Source organism: Neofelis nebulosa, chromosome 4, assembly GCF_028018385.1.
Source record: "Neofelis nebulosa isolate mNeoNeb1 chromosome 4, mNeoNeb1.pri, whole genome shotgun sequence".
In the NCBI taxonomy this organism is placed as follows: Eukaryota; Metazoa; Chordata; class Mammalia; order Carnivora; family Felidae; genus Neofelis; species Neofelis nebulosa.
In genome coordinates, this window is record NC_080785.1 from 147803667 (window position 1) to 147821353 (window position 17687).

At 48.5% G+C, this 17687-nt stretch overlaps 2 protein-coding genes across 6 annotated transcripts in view; one reads left to right on the top strand and one right to left on the bottom strand.

The window, feature by feature from the left end:
- Positions 1 to 243: 243 nt before the first annotated feature.
- IL17RB (interleukin 17 receptor B) lies at positions 244 to 16302 on the bottom strand. Of its 3 annotated transcripts, none has more exons than XM_058726566.1 (11): positions 16202 to 16302; positions 13474 to 13498; positions 12591 to 12731; positions 10597 to 10724; positions 10019 to 10145; positions 8094 to 8141; positions 6581 to 6723; positions 6136 to 6204; positions 4991 to 5090; positions 3502 to 3600; positions 244 to 2346 (listed from the first exon to the last, which is right to left on the bottom strand). In XM_058726566.1, exons 3-11 carry the CDS (start codon positions 12712 to 12714, stop codon positions 1799 to 1801), a joined length of 1386 nt encoding a protein of 461 aa, XP_058582549.1. In that variant the 5' UTR covers positions 12715 to 12731; positions 13474 to 13498; positions 16202 to 16302; the 3' UTR covers positions 244 to 1798. The 3 variants fall into 3 exon arrangements, with proteins under 3 accessions (XP_058582549.1, XP_058582547.1, XP_058582548.1); XM_058726564.1 differs by lacking the exon at positions 16202 to 16302 and adding an exon at positions 15485 to 15881; XM_058726565.1 differs by lacking the exon at positions 16202 to 16302 and adding an exon at positions 15148 to 15439.
- Positions 15872 to 17687, top strand: part of CHDH (choline dehydrogenase) — a 39736-nt gene continuing 37920 nt past the window's right edge. For all 3 annotated transcript variants that reach the window (XM_058726561.1, XM_058726562.1, XM_058726563.1), the window contains exon 1: positions 15872 to 16012. The gene's annotated coding sequence lies outside the window, so the exon portion shown is untranslated. The remainder of the gene's footprint in view (positions 16013 to 17687) is intronic.

Genomic DNA, 17687 nt, shown 5'->3' on the forward strand with positions numbered 1-17687 from the left:
CCACCATCTGCTCATCCAGAACTGGAGATGGAGGGGGACAGAGAGACAGAAGTAGGGATGGATAAGAGATGGAAGGAAGAGTGGAATATAGAAAAAGAGAATAAGGGTGGTTAGAAGTCTTAGGATGTGGAGAAATGCTGGTACCAGATCATTTGCATAAATGGAAGCATCTTACATACCTGCTCAGTAGGTCAGGAACAGGGAAGAGTCCACCAGTATAACAAAACAACTTTAACATGTTGGTACTATTGAAGATGTGTGCCTTCAACTTGAAAATTATGTGTTCTTTATTTTTTATTTTTTTTTAACAAAATATACAATATTGATCTTAGTTATGTATCTGGGCTGTTTCAACCCAATTTATTAGTGGCTACCTAATTCCAAAAGCAAAATGTTAGTTTTGTTCATAATCTTTTTTTTACATAATAACATATTGTTCTTATAACTGGTAGATGTAGATTCAGAGGAAGTTGGTTTCTGATCCAAGTTTAGACATAAGCCATGTCCGTCTTCTTTTACCAGCACTTTATTAAGCACCATGAAAACAGATCATGACAAGTGAGCTTAACCACATTAAACATATTGTCTCAGCCATTACTAAGTATCTGCTTGGGGAGCTGAACATGGTGAGTTTTCACTCTGTGCTTCCTTATTTTGGTTTTTATTTTATCCATAAGACATGTATTAGAAGGGGTGGCATGGCCCTTTAAGGATAGTTTTGACACTTCACGAATATATTTTAACAGTCATCCACCTGAAACTGAGCCACGTTCTAGAGCAGATACAGGATTGCATGTGTGAAAGACCAGCAATCTTAGAAAAATAGGCATAATATAAATATAAATAATATATATAGCCCCTTGGTAACCTCTGCTTTAAAAAGATGCTTTTAGAGAAAGAAGTTGGAAGACTTAAAATACCATACATTTCTATGTCATGGAGCTCTATGGTAATTTAAACCATTATAACTGATTTATAAAAGACTACTTCAAGAGGGCTAACTTTCTAAAGAGGAACAATTTATGTTTTGAACATGAAAAGTTAACATAATAACCAAGAAACTGAACTCTTGACATGACCTCTAATAGGTAACTTTGGGCAAAAGTTGATAGGAGGTCTGCAAGTAATGTATATTGGTGTCCATGTTAAAAGTCACCTGTACAAGAATCAGACAGGTCATGAATTAGTTCAGAGAGGACCTATACAAGTGCCAGATAGTATGAGCAGTTACCTGTATGCTGTGTTATCTGGCCAGCAGAGATGAGTTCAGCTCGTTATTCCCTATTCTGTCTTTTTTTAATAGTTTTTGTATGTAATAGAGGGTTTTTTACCTATGAAGTTACTTGAGTGAATTAGCGAAGGCTTCTTAAATTTGATACTCATTAAGTTTAGAAGGTTACAGAAGTAAAGTTTTACCTAGAGTGCAGTGCATGGACTGTTCAAGCTGGATGTTTGGCTGGAAGATGCTTTATCACTGCATTATCAAAATGGTTATAATTTTGCATTATTACTCTCCTTGATTTTGATTTAGCTTTATAATTATAAATTTAGTTTCTGTCCTTTAGTTAATGCTACGTAGTATTTATAACAGTTTTATTGGCATGAAAGTTTTGATTAAGCTAAGGCATATGTATTTAGTTATGAATCCTCCCTATATTCCTATTGCTAAATAAAGCAGGTGTATGTAAAATCCTCCCTGCACGTAGTCCATACAGAAACTTTAGAATCCTGAGATGCTTTCCCCCTATAATGTGGAGGAGTAGGAAGGCTTCAGGGCTCCTCACTTCTCCTGGGTGGCCTACATGGAACAGGCTGTCAGCCTCTTTCCCGCTGACATGTGCTGCTCGACACGAAGAAGTTCTGTACAGAAAGCAGGAGCGTCCTTCATGAGGCGGTACTTGGGGCAGACACTGAGCGCACTGTACTCGTCTTTGGTATCTGCCTCTCTAAAATAGACCACCATGTATTTGCGAAGGGGAGTCTGGTTTCTCAGATCGCTGCAGAAGAGGTTAAAGGCAAGGGGGAACAGGTCTTGGGAGTTCTCATGGGGGCTGCCCTCACTCTTGTCACAGGTACTATCACACATGGTATTGACGTCATTGGAAAGTAGGAAAACGATTTTATCCACTGCTTTCTTCTGAGTGGTAAGCCACTGCACTGGACCCATCTCCGCTATTTTCTTTTTCTGCCACTCTTCAAGAATAACCTCGCTTCTGCAGTGGTTTTGAAGAAATTCAGTGAAGTGACACACTGTGTGATGGAAGCATATTTCAGATGGGTAAACCACAAGAACCTTAATGGGGGCCAGGAGGGTGGCAGTAGGGAAGGAGGCCTTCTTGATCCTTTCTGTGGGGGGAAGAGAGCGTTTGTTAGCTAGGAATGGCACACAGCAGGCCGTCACTCTAATCTGAACCACCACTAGTAAATGAACCCCAGCGAGGGAATATTGGCTGAGCACCAGGGACGTTGTTTCTGCCAGCAAGGAAAATACCCCCCGATGTTCCTTTTGAACATACCAGCTGAAACACACTGATGCTCAACACAACCTTAAAGATGCTCTAAATGATGTATTTTCAAGTCCCCATCACTAAGTCAGTCTTCTTAACCCATATCTTTTCAAATGAAGTCACAGAAACTGTTTAGGTTGGAGGTACTTTGTTTTAGGTGGGTGGTTCTAACCAGTATTACATAGTGTCCTATATAAACAGAGCTACCTGACCTGTGCCCTTCACATCACATTTTGAATTAAGTCAACTCAGTAATTGATCCATCTGATGCCTGCAAGTGGTAGTCTTTGTGTGGTTGTGTTAGGTTAACTGGTACCCCATTTCAGCTGGAACTTGACTGGAATTCTGTACGTGCTACAGAACAGAAACTACATATGAAAGTACTATAACTAATACAGGCCAGATCATATCCCCTGAATAGAAGTATTCCCAAGGTCAGGGTTCCACATGGCTTTCTTACTTAGGTTATGAGATTAATCTTGTTCTGTCCACAACATCACAAAGGACTCATACGGTAAAAGGAGAAGCAGTGGGCTTCCTTCTCGCTGTGTATCTGTATAAATACTCTGACTTCTGTATTTAAGTTCTTGATGTTTAAAGAGTTGGCAAGGACCCTGAGGTACACGAATTCAAGTGAGTATTGTTCTTATGCTATGGGACAACTTTTTAAAAAGTAGGAACAAGCTTGGAGTACCTGTTACAGGCAAAAATGCAATTCGCTATTCGCTGCCTTGTGCCCATTGTAGTGCTTGTAGGTGCCCCAATGGTAAAAATGAAACCGGTGGTAGTCACCGGATCGAGAGGTCCCCATCGCTGCTTTGCCTTGGTGGTTGTGACTAAGTCATCATTATCAGTATTTTTGGAGAGTTCTAGGGCATTACATCAGTGCTCTTGCCTTGATGCCAAAATGTAACTGCTTCTGGAGGAATCTTTTAAAAAATTCAGTGTTATTTCCTCATTCAGGTTTCTTTAAAGAACTAATCATAACACTTACTGTGCCTCCATATTACATAGATCCCAGCCGCCAGCAATGCTGTGGCCCCCAGCAGGGCTGGGAGGAGGAAAGGCCACCAGCCACCCATCATGCTTCTGCCTGGAGAAAACAAAGTTGATTTACTTTCAGCAAAACAAAGCCAAATTTATCTCCTATTTGTAAACAAGAATTTTACTCTATACTCTGTAGAAGTTTAGCTTTTTTTTTTTTTTTTTTTAACATTTATGTATTTTTGAGACAGAGACAGAGCATGAATGGGGGGAGGGTCAGAGAGAGAGGGAGACACAGAATCGGAAGCAGACTCCAGGCTCCGAGCTGTCAGCACAGAGCCCAACGCAGGGCTCGAACTCGTGAACCACGAAATCGTGACCTGAGCCGAAGTTGGACACTTAACTGACTGAGCCACCCAGGCACCCCAAAGTTTAGATTCCTATTAACACCAAGGGTCAGTAGATCTCTAGGGGGTCTGCAGATTGGTGCATTTTTCCGTAGAGTGTCCAGGCCATTTGTTAGATTCTCAAAAGGGATATGGGACCCAGGAGGTTAAGAAAGTTCTGCCAAAATCATTTTGGCTTCTTACTGCACTTACATACAGGCATTTTCACCCTGGTAACCAGAGTTTGCATTCAGGTTTTTTGTTCTTTGATGAATTGATGTTATTCTCAGTGTGATTACTTAATACATGGGACACACAGATGCCATTTTTCAAGGCTGTTTTGTTAGACTGACAAACACGGTGGGTAATGCCACCTCCCACAGGAATATCTGTCAGGTAAGCTCAGGAATCCATAGGCACTGTGCCCACACAGAAGTCAGGACTGTTAGGCACCTAGGTTGTCAGTTTGTTGGGCTGAGTTTCTGAGAGTAACACTTTGCAACTTTTGACTCCAGCCCGGGCTAGTTCTGGGAACATTTGTCTGTCTGTAATAAGAGAACTACCATCTCTAAATCCAGAAGGACATTTTCCCCAAATATGCTGCTCTCAGGCATCAGTGAGGTGTGTCTTTGGGGGTCAATATTGCTAATTTGTGGCTGAGTGACCATATCAAATCACAGTAACAGGCCAGGCCACTGAGGCTGGTAAGAAAATCACGGTGCGGTGAAATGCACATTCCCTCATGGACTCAGTCCTTTAGCGCCACTGACTTTTCAGCAGGTCCTTGTAGCACAATGAACATCCATTCTGCACTGTTTATTTTTCCCCCTTCTTGTGTGCATCCTGTTTCATAAAGGATCTCGTGGTGGATTTGCAAATGAAGCCTCCATTCCCGATCAGCTGTCAGGGCCTCTGGCACGGGGGCGTGGACATCTTCCTCTGCACCCCAGCCCCCCACCGTGTACACAGCAGGGGCTCCTGCACCCTCCTGCAGGTGCATGCCCACCCTGGCCCTTATTGAATGGGGTAGTGCTGCTGGGCCTCTCAGGCCCTGAACCTCTCTGATCACCCTGCACGTCTCTGATCACCCTGCACAAATAGCTGGGCACTTACGACCATCCAGTGGGAAGGAGATGCCAGTCTGTGGGCAAAGCACAACTGTTCCTTTGCGTCGGATGCAGTCATTGCCACAAGTATGGAAATATGGAGTCAGCTGAGGGAAAAACAAGAGGCTTGGGAAGCTCGCATCATGCTTCAGAGCAGAAGCTCAGCATAATGCCTACTCCCACCAAAATGTCTCCCCCCTTTCTCTCCTGGTTTGAACCGCACCCCCACCCCAGCATTGTAATAGGGTGAAAAACAAAACAAAACATTTTTTGCCTTGGTCACACTTCCATAACAAAGCCCTAAAATCCAAACCAGCAACCTGAGACCAAACACCTGACTCCTAAATTGTGAATGTAAACTTTGTACATGTTGCTAACATGTTGGCTTCCTTATCTAAAAGGGTTAGGTCACAGCCTAATACATATACAAATATTTCCTCTAAAAAAAAAAAAAAAAAAAAAAAAAAAGCCCAGAGCAGTAGAGCTTCTATTGACAGATATATCCTCCGGGACTAGGAAAGTCTGGTTCCCTGGAAAAGGGGTGCAGTCACAATATGCAGACAGGTATCTGCTCCCTCTGGCATGCCTGAGTGCTACCTTTATGTTCCAGGGAATGAAAAACAAAAGCTCCTTATGCCTTGGGTGTGGCTGTGTCCCTCTATGACCCTCCATGTCCCCACATCATAAACTCGGAGCTGAAAGAGACCGGAGAGCATCTGCCTGGGCCAGCTTCCTGTTTTCCAGCCGACTAGACTCACGCCAAGAGGACAGGAGCTGGCCTTCAAAGTTTATACGCTGCTCGAAACCCAAACCTTCTGATTTTAAATGCTTTGTTGCTTCATTTTGCAGTTAAAACCGAAACTTGGGAAAATTAAATGGTACTCCTGTCTCGGAAGTTCTCTGAGGCTCTATGACTAAAACGGAAAGTCAATAGCCACTAATAAAAGCAAAAGGGATCATGGCCCGAAGGTTTGCTTCCACCTTTGCCTCCATAACGAATGAGGCAAGGGTTCCCCACTTGTTGCTTAGTGCAGGCAGCCGGCAGAAGCGAACCGGGGGCAGGAGCTCATCAGCGCCCGTGACCGGTGGCCTGTGCAGCAGCAGCCAGTCCCCCAGCGCCCCTGCCCTCGCGGACGGCTCGGTGAGCCTTACCTGGACCATAGCACCTTCACTCTCCCCAGTCACCGGGATCACCACAGAAGTTCGCGTTGGGGGTTTGTTCTGGGGCAGAGTGAATGAGACAGAATGGAGAATCATGAGCCACGGGAGGGAGAACCAAGACTGCCAGTGAAAAGACTGCTCTTCCCAAACTGACTCAACTCCTCAGACTCTGCGTGAATAAGGATTCATTTCCTACTTTGGATATGTCTACCTCTGGTTGGTTTTAGATTCCCAGGGACAGTTGGAGGGATGTTCCCAGGGACTTGTGTTCATTTGTTAAATGAGTCAAAACAGCCCCGTACACCTGGATCAGGGACCCACCGCCTGTGCCGTTACAATGGAGAGCCTGTCCAGAGAATCCTAGGGGACCTGCATTTTCCTCGTCAGCAAGGTGAGCAAGGCTGGGGTGGTGTTAGGAAACGAAGGGAAGAGGTACCTCCAGCACGTTAGAAAACCCGATTACGATGCGATTTTGGATGAGAGCCATGTATTTGTTTCCAAGGGGGCTGGTTGTAAAATTCACTTCCACCACCGTCTTGTTCTTCTTACAGGCAGTGACGTTGGGATCCCACAGACTTCCTGAGTCCAGAGAGAATCACATGGACGGTGTTGCAAACTGCCCCCCATTTAAGTCTCCCAAAGGGCTTGGCCAAAACAAATCTAAGTTCTCTGGCATGCGTGCATCCAAGGGCTCTCTGCACAGTGTACCTTTTACTAGTCCTTGCTCCCAGCATCGCAAAGTACCTGCTACCCAAGAAAGTTTAGGGGCCCCATATCACCACTTTGCTGAGATAGCTTCCCTGGGCTGGGGGCAGGGGGTGGTGTGGGAGGCACAGATGGGGTTCTACTACCCCCTTCAATTCTCAACATCCATTTTGAGTTAAGGGTTGAGGTCAGCATTTTTTCCTTTCCAGGATGGGGAGGAGGAGCCCCAGGCCAGAAGATATGTTTAAGGTTATAGAGCGAGTGGATACCCCCTGACAGGCCTACTCAGTGAGACAAAGTCAGTTGTTTGATTTTTGGGACTTGCAAATCAGTACCGGGTTAATTTCCGGGAACAGGAGACATGGGAGTGTGTGGTGTTTTCCCCACGGGGGAGAGCATGCAGGCCCTAGCTCAGAACCGTCTTTGGCGGGGGGGGGGGTTTGTCTAGGACTGATGGAAGGCCCTCAGAGCTCCCCACACCCACTGTGCCCTCCACAGTCCAGATCTCTTTTGGCAGGAGGCAAGAAAGGAAGCATAAAGCTCCAAGTCTGCCTTCTACGAAGGAGTCTGTGTGCAGTTCAGTCTGATGGGGTGCACAGGGATACCCGCTGGGTTGGGGGTGCCTAAAAGATGGGGATTAGTTCCCTCGTGCCACTAGCCTCATTAGCATCATAAGACTGTATTACCCAGAAATTTACAAGCACCCTTGGAAATCGGACACTTAGGACTGATTATCCTCAAGATACTTATTTCAAAACTCCAAGGGTAGAGGCAGGTTCTAATAGTTTAGCCTGTGAGAGGTGAACTCCAGTGAAGACACAAGTTGAGAATATGCTTTGAGGTCATTACTTTAGCTCACACTCCCACCTCGAATGTTTGCTAATCCAAATGGAAGGTTCATTGGGCCCCCAGGGCCAGAGGTCAGTGGAAGGACTTACAGATTCCCCTCCAGTCAGGAAGGACCTCCAATCAGCACCACTGTAAGTGCAGTTTGTAAAGGGGGTGTTTTTCTGTGACTGTTGGCTCACTACCTAAACCTACTCAGAATGGGTCCTTCTCTGGACAGGCTGCTTGACTGAGTCAGTACAGTGCTGGCCAGGAGTGCTGGCCAGGGATCAGCCCTCTCCGTGCAACTTGGACACAGAACTCCCCTGCTCTGGGCCTCAGTTTCTTCATGGAAGATGGATTGGGTTGTGCTGGCTCCAGGTTCCTCTAATGACAAAAGCAAACATGTATTTACTTACCTGCCTTGATGCACTTTTTTTGGTATTTCATTATGTGGTCTAGGCAGCCTGGAGATTTGAATGGAAGTTTTTACATTAGAAAAAGGGATCTCTGCTTCACTCCCTTGCCAGCAAGCACACATGCACACATGCTTACCACATTTGTAACAAACTGCTAGAATACTCAAGATTTGAGGTAAGATAGCAAATTTAAATGGGACGCTAACATTTGGCATTTGGTGGTTAAACAGAAGACTACCCACGACGTGATAACCAGAGTCTAATTTAAATACAACCTTTATCAGAATAGTATCTATGATCCCCGGGAGAAGACTTGAACCTTTGAAAATGTTTGATAATATATGTAAATACTGCCTCTTCCAGGAAGTGGAACTCAATCCACCCCACACCCCTACCCCAGAATAGGGGGACATTTAGTCATTTGCTTTTTTAAAAAAGTCATAGTAGAGAAATGGAAAATCAGTAGATTTACAAGGGAGATGCCTGGCAGGTACCACTTAACCAAGTGACGATAGTGAACATGACCAGTGATGTGGTGTGTATGTCACCCGCCCCTGATAGGAAGCGAGGACAAGGACACTCGACCTCTGCACTGTCTCTCCAAAAACTCACACCCCCAATCTAATCAGAGACAAATATCAGACAAACCCAGACTAGGGGACATTCTGCAGGATGCCTGGCTGGCACCCCAGATTGTCAAGGTCCTGAAGAACAAAGGAAGACTCAAACCTGTTACCAGAGGAGACCGAGGGACACGAGGACTAAATGGGACTGGCACAGAAAGAGGGCATTCATGGAAAAGCAGGTGACATCCAAATAAAGTCTGGAGTTTAGTTAATAGGGATGTACCCATGTGGGTTTCTTAGCTTTGATAAATGTACCACGGTGACATCAAAGGTGAATGAATAATCGGGGAAACTGCGTGAGAGCTATATGGGGATCCTTTGGACATCCACACAGTTCTTTGTATTATCTTTGCAACTTTTCTGTAAAGCTAAAATTACTCCAAAATAAGACATTTATGTTTTTTAAAATGGGTTTTGGTCACATCAAGAAAGCTGGAAACTACTATGTAGTAAGTTGTGGGGCAAAAAGAACACCCTGGACCACACTCTCAAAGAACAGCAAGGAATCAGAAATTACCCCATTTGGCTTGGACACCTTGCCAGAGGCAGAGGACAGGAGTGGAGTACAGAACAGGTGACCCATCCCAGGTGAGGGTGGCATGGGAACCGCTGTAGCCGGGCACCATGCTGGCCCCTCTACACATGACACACGATCCTGTCTCATCCTCGTGGCAGCCCCGTGTGTGACCCTGAAGGTGTGATACTGGAGGGCTGGTTGTGTGCTGTAGCATAGGGGAAATAACCCAGCGCTCAACCCAGTGCCACCTGCATTTCACTGACAGCCCCGGGGGCCGTCTGGGGTCCATGTGTCCTCAGAGACCCAGCCACTCCTCAAAAACCACAGCCAGTGAGGAAGCCAGCCGACACTGGAGCCCACATTGTACCCACAACATTCTGCATTAGTGGCAGATGGTTAAAGTCACTGATCAAGAAGGCCCAGGGTTGGAACGTCAGCTTCATTCTTCCTGTGTGTGTAACCCAGGGCAAGTCACTTAAGCTCTCAATGTCTTCACCTATCCAACAACCTCAGGGCTGTTGGAAGCTTTGGTGACAGGATGCACGTCAGGTGCTCAGCTGGTGCCTGACACACAGGAACAGGCTTTTCCCTACTTTTTATCTGACTTCCTCCTCTCCTCCACTCTGTGAGTGAGGCACAGTCACTACTGTGTCTCACGAGGAAACCAGACTCGGCGAAGCCAAATGCCTTGTCGAGGCACCCCAGCCTCTCTGTGCCAAACCACACACCAGACAGCAAGCATCCCCGCAAGACAGAGGATGACAGAGGAGTGAGGGAGTTACCTGGTGAGGTGAAATTCACAGACATGGAGGGGCTGTCTTCATTCATATTTGCATTGGGGATATTGTGGGCCCCAACGAAGTAGACTGTGTTCAGCTCCACAGGAAAACCTACGTAGGAAAACGTCCACTGCAAGGCAAAGCAAAGAACCCCTGAATTCCCAAAGCACTGCAACGCAGAGATGTAGTGCCTTTGTGTGCTGCCCTTTCCATTTATAATTGCATTCCTTTACCTACTGCTGAAACTTCTGTCTCCAGCTGATGTCTACTACGGGAACAGAGCTCACACCATTTGCCAGTGTAAGTCACAGAATCAGAGAAGTGTAAATTTTAGAGCCAGGATATAATTTAAGTTCAGCTCCCCTCGCTTTGCGGATGGGGAAACTGAGGCCCAGAGATGCTGACTTGCCCACGGCACACAGCCCAGATGTGGCCAAAAATAGGATTTGAACCCAGGCATCCTACTCCAGGCTCCAAGCTGTGGCCGCTCAGCAGCCTGTGTGTACTGCACGTCACGTCTGCCCCCCAAGCAAAGGGGCGAGCTTTAACGACAATTAGCCGAAGTGCCTCAGTGCGCTCACTCTGCCGCCAGAGGGTCTGGTCTGAGTCTGGAAGGCTTCTGTGTAATTGCACCTCACGCAGCTGTAGGACTGGAGGTTACTCTTGCCTGTCACGCAGATCTTGGTGGCCTTCAACAAGCGGATGCTGGCTGTAGAGACAGGCAAGAAGGCAGCTGTTTATTTAGCACCTACCATGCGGCCAGCTTGATGCTGGAGGGTTTACATGTCTTATCCCAGTTCATATTCACAACAGTCCTGTAAGGTAGGCACCTTTGCTGTCCTCTGTTTACAGATAGGGTGAGTGAGGCTTGGGGGATTTCAGGGAGCACTGCCTAAGCTTACAAAGCTCATCAGTGGCAGATATGGATTTAACTCCAAAACCCAAGCTCTTTCCTCCTCACCGGTAACCCTCAATTTCACAGGATCCTGCAAAGGGGACTCTGGCTCTGCACTACCGTGGGTGTCTTTTAAGAGGAACAGGCCCCTCAGAGTGTCATCACCAAACCATGCTGTTCTGACTGCCCCTCCCTCCCCCTATTCCCTGCCTGGAAGGCAGACCACTCCTTCATGGCCAAGCTCTCCTGTAATAACAGCTAACAAATGCAAATGCTCACTCTGTACTAGGTGTAGGGCCACTGCCTCACTGCACCACCTAGTTACAGTGCTCCCTGAGGACTCTCGCCAACTCCCCATTGCCTCCACCCTATTCAGATGGAGCACAGCTCCTTCTGGGACCCCCTGACACTGAGCCTGTGCCCCTCTGCTTGCCTCCCCCCGTCCTCTGAGAGCCCTACTGGGTGGGAACTGCGGCCGCCTCACCTCTCTGTGCCTGGCACTCCTGAATTCCTGACTTGATGGAATTGAACTGAATTGAGCGGGTGGAAAGCAGAGACATGGACTTTAGGCCCCCAGGATTGGTTCATTGGAAGAACTTGCAAGCTGCCTTGGGGGAAATGCCAGGACTTTCATGGTGCCATTTGGGAAACAGAAATGTACCTGAGCCAGCACTTTTCCTAAACTTGGTGGTCATTGGGGGCTGGGGCGGGGGGGGAGGGAAATCATCTCTGCACTTACTCGGTTTTCTTCCACAAGATATAACAAACCAAAGAGTACACAGATCGTAAGTAGACCACATGATGGGTTGTCACACTCACGTGGCCAGTACCCAGGCTGAGAAACACACCAGGAATGCCCTTCGTGCTGTCAGTTGCTCCCTACCCAAGAAGAACCACTACTGTGGCTTCCAACCACTTAGTCTTGCATTCAGATGTGGATGTGGACTCTGGAATCTGGTGTCTTATGTTTGTGAGATTCATTCATCCATACTGTGTTTAGTGACAGATCATCATACTCATTGCTGCATCGGGTTGGTTCTGATTCCGATTCTACTGTCAGGCATTTGATGCATTCCATTTTTTGGCTGTTATGAATAATGCTACCAAGAATAATCTAGTACAGCAGCACCCCACCCCCTTACTCACAGGGGATATGTTCCAAGACCCCCAGTGGATGCCTAAAACTGTGGAGAGTACTGAACCCTATCTACATTTTTTTTTCCTGTACACACATAACTATGATAAAGTTTAATTTATAAATCAGGCACAGCAAGAGATTAATAATAGTTGATAATGAAATAGAACAATTATAACAGACTGTAATAAAAGTTATGTGAATGTGATCTCTATCTGAAAATACTGTGCTGTGCTCATCCATCTTCTATGTGATGAGGTGAAGTGAGGTGAATGTGGTTGGTGCTGACATAGCATTAAGCTACTATGGACCTTCTGAAGATATGTCAGAAGGAGGACCGTCTGCTTCCAGCCTCTGGTTGACCGTGAGTAACTGAAACCATGGAAAGTAAAACCGCAGATAAGGGGGGACCACAGTATGTGGCTTTTGGTGCCCTTATGTATTTACAGTATTCTGTCTGGTTCCTGCCAGCGGTGGAATTAATGGGTCACACAATCTGCACTTTTCTGCTTTAGTAGATACTTCATTGCTTGATGCAGACTTACCATCTGCCCGGAGTACCCAGCTCACATTCATCAAAATTGAATAGTCCTCCATTGCAACTCTGCTTCTAACAGGTTCCACTCGGAGGTCCCTCAAGTCTCCTGGGGTCAGAGTGTGTTGGACCATCCACTCTGGAGACGGTCCTGGGAAGAGGCAAAACTGCCTAAGACGCTTTCCTCCCTGGCCCTACCCAACGCCATCTCCTCTGAGTGGCCCACCCCGATCCATCCTTCGCTCCCTATTCACCTCTTCTTCCTGCTAAGGCAGCACACGTCTCTTAGTGCTGGCTGATTTATGGCCAAGGAGATTGGTAACCTTCCGGCCCCACCCCACAGGGCACTTGGGACCACCCCATGTGCCTGTGCACTTAAGGATGTATTTAGCAAATCTGACATGCTTGTCCCTCATGTATCAGCCTGGACTCCAGCCAGCTGGCCCACACCACTCCCACTTCCTAATCCTGGTGGCCCCAACCCTCCTCCAGCTCACCTTTTTCCATCCACAATTCTTGGGCGGGAGCCCACCCGTTCTTCAAAGGCTACCATCTCAAACACTCCTCCTTCTCTAAGACAGCTGCTTCCTGTTCTCCACTGTAAGTGACCTCCTTATCACAGCACTTGATCTCCCAGAGCGGCAGGCTTCACTTTCCACCATGAACGGGGGTTCCGGCCCTGCCTGTGCCCCTCTTACTGGCCAGGAAGCCAGCCCACCTGAAACACTGGGAGCTCTGCCTTGCTGGGTAGAGGCTTCATCCACGTTGGGTAACAAAGCAATGTTTCACCTTCTCCCTGGTCTCCAATGACCCACTGCCTGGATTTGGGCCCTCTAAAAGTCCACTGTTCTGTCAGTATAAAGCCCCAAATACCCATTCCCTAGCACACCTACCAGGTTCAGAGCCACACTGAATGGTCTGCAAGAGAGAAAGAAACAAAGTATTGTGTTGAATGTCAGCAAACCATAAGCCTTCATTTGCCAAATTAGACAAAACACCATATTTTTCTTAAAATGTATATACAAGTGGCAAACTTTCAGAGAAAAGTTGGGCTGGTTCCACTTCAATTTAGGGGAGACTAAGCTGGCCCATCGTAGGCTACGATATACCTTAGATTAGCTATCAATGTACTTAGATCCTCAAGCCTGCTCATCACCACACTTAAAAACTAGAGTTGGGTCTCCACTCCTCTCTGCGTCTCACCCCCTTTCCCTGCTAGAAGCAGGGGTGATCTGGACCATCATGAAGACCCCTTCCCACTCTAATGTTCAAGTGTAGATTTTGAGGACCATCCAGAGAACCTATTGATTCTCTCCAGGTTAAGGACTAGCTGTGCCAAGAAGATAAATGGAAGAAAGTTATGAATGCAATCCAAGGTGCTGTCCCAGTGTCTTTAAAATAGTCCTCCTCTGATACAAAAGGACTCACCTGAGCTAGCTATTCAGAAAATCAAAAAGCAGTTGTGATTTCATCATGTTATCTTTTGAAAAGAGTTTTTAAAAACTCTTGATCATTAGTGCCCAAAAAGGCCAGTACTAAATCCTTTAGGGTTAATGGCTCATGTCATTTTAAGAAACAAATAATCAGTACTTTTGTTTTGGAAGAAAATACTGGATCTAAAATATTTAACTTTCAGGCAGCAGCAAGTTCCAGTGATAAGACCCTATACAATAAAAGTCGACCAGCTCTGGAGTCTGATCCCTCTCAGCCTGTACATTTCCAAACATCTTGTAAGACAGAAGGTAAGACTTTTGATGGTTTGAGTAATATGGGTTTGGGTGAAATTGTTAGTCCCTCATCTTTGTCTTTTTAAAGCTGAACTGCAAGTAATATCAGACATTTTTTTAAACAAATAAGACACCATAGTGGGAGCTGAGTTCTTGTCAAAGGGCTGGTGAGACAAATTTTAGGAAGAAGCAAAGCAACAAGGAGAGTAGCTGGAGGCACCAGGGCACATGATCGGGGTTCATCTTTCCATAATCATGAACAGGTAACCACCATGTTTTATGCTCTATGCTAAGAGAGCAGGGATATAGTTTCAAATGCTGTTTCACAAGATTTTTCTTCACTAGTGACCCAAAAGATTCCCTCAATCCTTCGAGGCACTGGGGAGAAAAGGAAACCAACCAGAGTTCAACAGATTACTAGCTCCGGGTCATGGTACCCTAGCACAGCATCAATCAACATGGCAAAAAAGGGCAAGCAGTAATGGAGAAGCAGCGTTTTTGTTTTGTTTTGTTTTTTAACGTTTATTTATTTATTTTTGAGAGAGAGAGAGAGAGAGAGAGAGAGAATATTCTCTATAAGTATGGGAGGGGCAGAGAGAGAGAGAAAGAGAGACAGACAGACAGACAGACTGACAGAATCTGAAGCAGGCTCCAGGCTCTGAGCTAGCATCACAGAGCAGGACGCGGAGCTCGAACCCACGAATCCCGAGACCATGACCTGAGCCGAAGCCGGATGCTTCACCGACTGAGCCACCCAGGCGCCCCGAGAAGCAGTTTTTATACCCAAAAGTGGGCAGACCTCGATTGCAAGTGTAACAATTAACAATATTGAGTGCCTACCATGTGCCAGGCTCTTTGCTGCTGCCTTGCAAGCCCTGTCGCTGTTCCTCACTAGACCCAAGTGAGTCTTCCTTCTACAGATGAAGACACCGAGCCTCAGTGAGCATAAATGACCGAATCCAGAACACCGGCTGGCATTTGAGCCCGGGGCCCTCTGATTCCGACGCCCCTGACTCGAGCCTGAAGCCCAGGACGGCGTGTCGGGCTGACCCAGAGGGCGCATGTGTGCCCCTTCCAGGCAGCCCTCGGATAACAAGCATGAGATGGGGCGTCGGACGCCGTCAGGGTCGGGGCTCCAGGGAGGGAACGCGGGAAAGGGGCGCGGGCGGAGGCTTACCGGCTCCGTGGAAACCAATCCCCAGCACAGCGCGGCCAGACTCAGCAGCGCTAGCGACATCGCGGAACCCCCGTCAGCCCCCGGCCCGCCGCACTCTTATCTCGGCGCCCGGGGCCATCCCTCGGGGCCCCGCCTCCCGCAGCGCCGCCCCGGCCCCGCCGCCCGCGCCGAGGGCGGACCCCTCTCTGGGTGGCAACGTAGGAGCGCCGGGGCCCGCCTGCCGGGGCTCACGGGGATGGGCCGCGTCCCAGAGCCTCGGGGCGCCTGGTGGGCAGAGCACCGGCGGTACCGGCGCGCTCCGGGCCCCGTGCACACGTGGGAGCAGTGAGCCAAGTGCAGGATTGCACACGCGCGCTCGGGCCAGCCCGCAGACCCGGTCCGAACCGCCCGCCCGTCGTTCCCCTCCAGGCCGCGGAGAGCGCGCGGTGCGCCGGAGCCGCCAGTTACAGGGTAGCGGGGCGAGGGCCCTGACGCCGCCGCCGCCGCCCCCCCCCCCCCCCACTCCGTCCCGGGCCCCAGCTGCCGAGGGTGAGTAGCATGGGGCGCGTCCCGATCCACACGGCCCTGGCCGCAGACCGGAGCCCCGGGCGGCCTCGGGCCGGGAGTGGGTGAGTCGGGAGGACCCGGGCTGGACGCCGAGGCAGGAGCCCCACCTTCCGCACCGGCGCCCCTTCCCCCCCGCCCCAAGACAAAAGGGTGGGACGCGGGCAGCCGAACCTCGCTGAGTTCTTCGCGGCAGCTAGTACTTCTGAGAAACTAAGTTGTGTGTTGTTAGAGTAATGGAAACCTGGTGTGTTTACTGCCAAACAAAACGAGGTCTGAAGGTAACACTTGGGTCTCCGAAGGCGGAAGTGTTGGACGCTGTTAGGATTTCGCTGTTCGCAAGAATCACGCGCCGCCTTAAATGCAAATCCCCGGCCGGCCCTCAGACACTGGTTCTGACCGCCGGGCACCCATTGGGCTCTGCTTTTACAAGCCCTCTTTTGGTAATTATGCCGCCTGCGGCTGGCTGGAACCATCCTTTGAGACACAGTGATTTGGGAACAGGTTAACAAAAATTAGTTGGGCTAACAGTGGATCTCAGAGCTTAGATCTGGGCTGCTGCAGTCCCCTGTTTGCAAAGGACCAAATTAGGTTGACCAACTCCAGGCCACTGAAACTTTCAGGCCATGTTAGCGGCCGTCCTACAGATGAAGAGATGAAGGCCTAGAGACGGCCCTGAAACTTATGGAGGGAATTGTCAGCTGGTGAGAGGTTGACTTTATCAAGCAGCTGGTTTTGCTGAGGTCCTACTATGTGCCAGGCCTGGCTCACTTGCCGGGTACAGATTTCGGGCTACATGGACTGGAGCTCAGTCTCAAGGTCAGCTAGAGCTCTGGCATGCGTACATGTGGGGCTCCAGGTGACGTTTCCAGAGGATTGGTCTGGTTCCTGACCCTGGAGAATTGACTGACAGGAGATTGTTGCCTCATCACTGCCTGGGGCTGGGTCACTCTGGGCCCCTTACTCAACCTCTGAGTTGCTTTGAGCTATGTGGTCCTTGAGACCTTTTACAGCTCTGATAGTTGTCTGTCTTCTCAGCAAACACCTGCAGGGTGCCAGTCCTGGGGTGCAAAGGTGAATGACACACAGGTACAGGCTGATGGGCGCTCTGTGGGGATGAATGTGGTGAGTGCATGTTCAAGGGCATGTGTGCCTGCCCTGCTGTGAAATTGCGGTGGAGACAGGACCCTTGGCCTGGTGGAGATCGTGAACTTTGTCCCCGGGTGCCAAAGAACAACAACAGCCGAGGTTTAGGCAGTGGTCAGTTTAAGCTTTAGAAAGGCCACTTGGGTGACTGTGCAGGGCAATGGGGGGCCAGCCCCTCTGAGACCAGCGAGAAGGTGGCTGCTAACCAATATGCATTCCCCTCAATGAACAGGTGAGTCCCCGTTGTGGGCCAGGCTCCGAGCTATGCTGGCTTTACAGCTGTGTGTTGGGACCATGAGTGCGAGAGGTTTGGGGAGGAGCAGGGATGCGGAGCTGAGGCCTGGAGATAGGATTTGTGAGTAGGACATTTATAGGGGGTGAAAAAAACCCGGGATGAGGGAGCAGCCCAGGGGGATCAAATGGGGCAGAGAGGTCGGGGTACGTCACTCGCAGTCAGGGGTGGCTTTGACAAGAGGGGATGAAATGGACATGGGAGGAAATGCATTCAGAGATG

Coding starts and splice junctions, on each gene's coding strand:
- IL17RB (XM_058726564.1), bottom strand. CDS start 15,544: ATGTCGCTAGCGCTGCTGAGTCTGGCCGCGCTGTGCTGGGGATTGGTT. Junction 8,142..10,018: donor TGTGAATTTCACCTCACCAG/GTAACTCCCTCA, acceptor TCAAATCTCCAG/GCTGCCTAGACCACATAATG. Junction 6,724..8,093: donor AAAAAAGTGCATCAAGGCAG/GTAAGTAAATAC, acceptor CTCTGGACTCAG/GAAGTCTGTGGGATCCCAAC.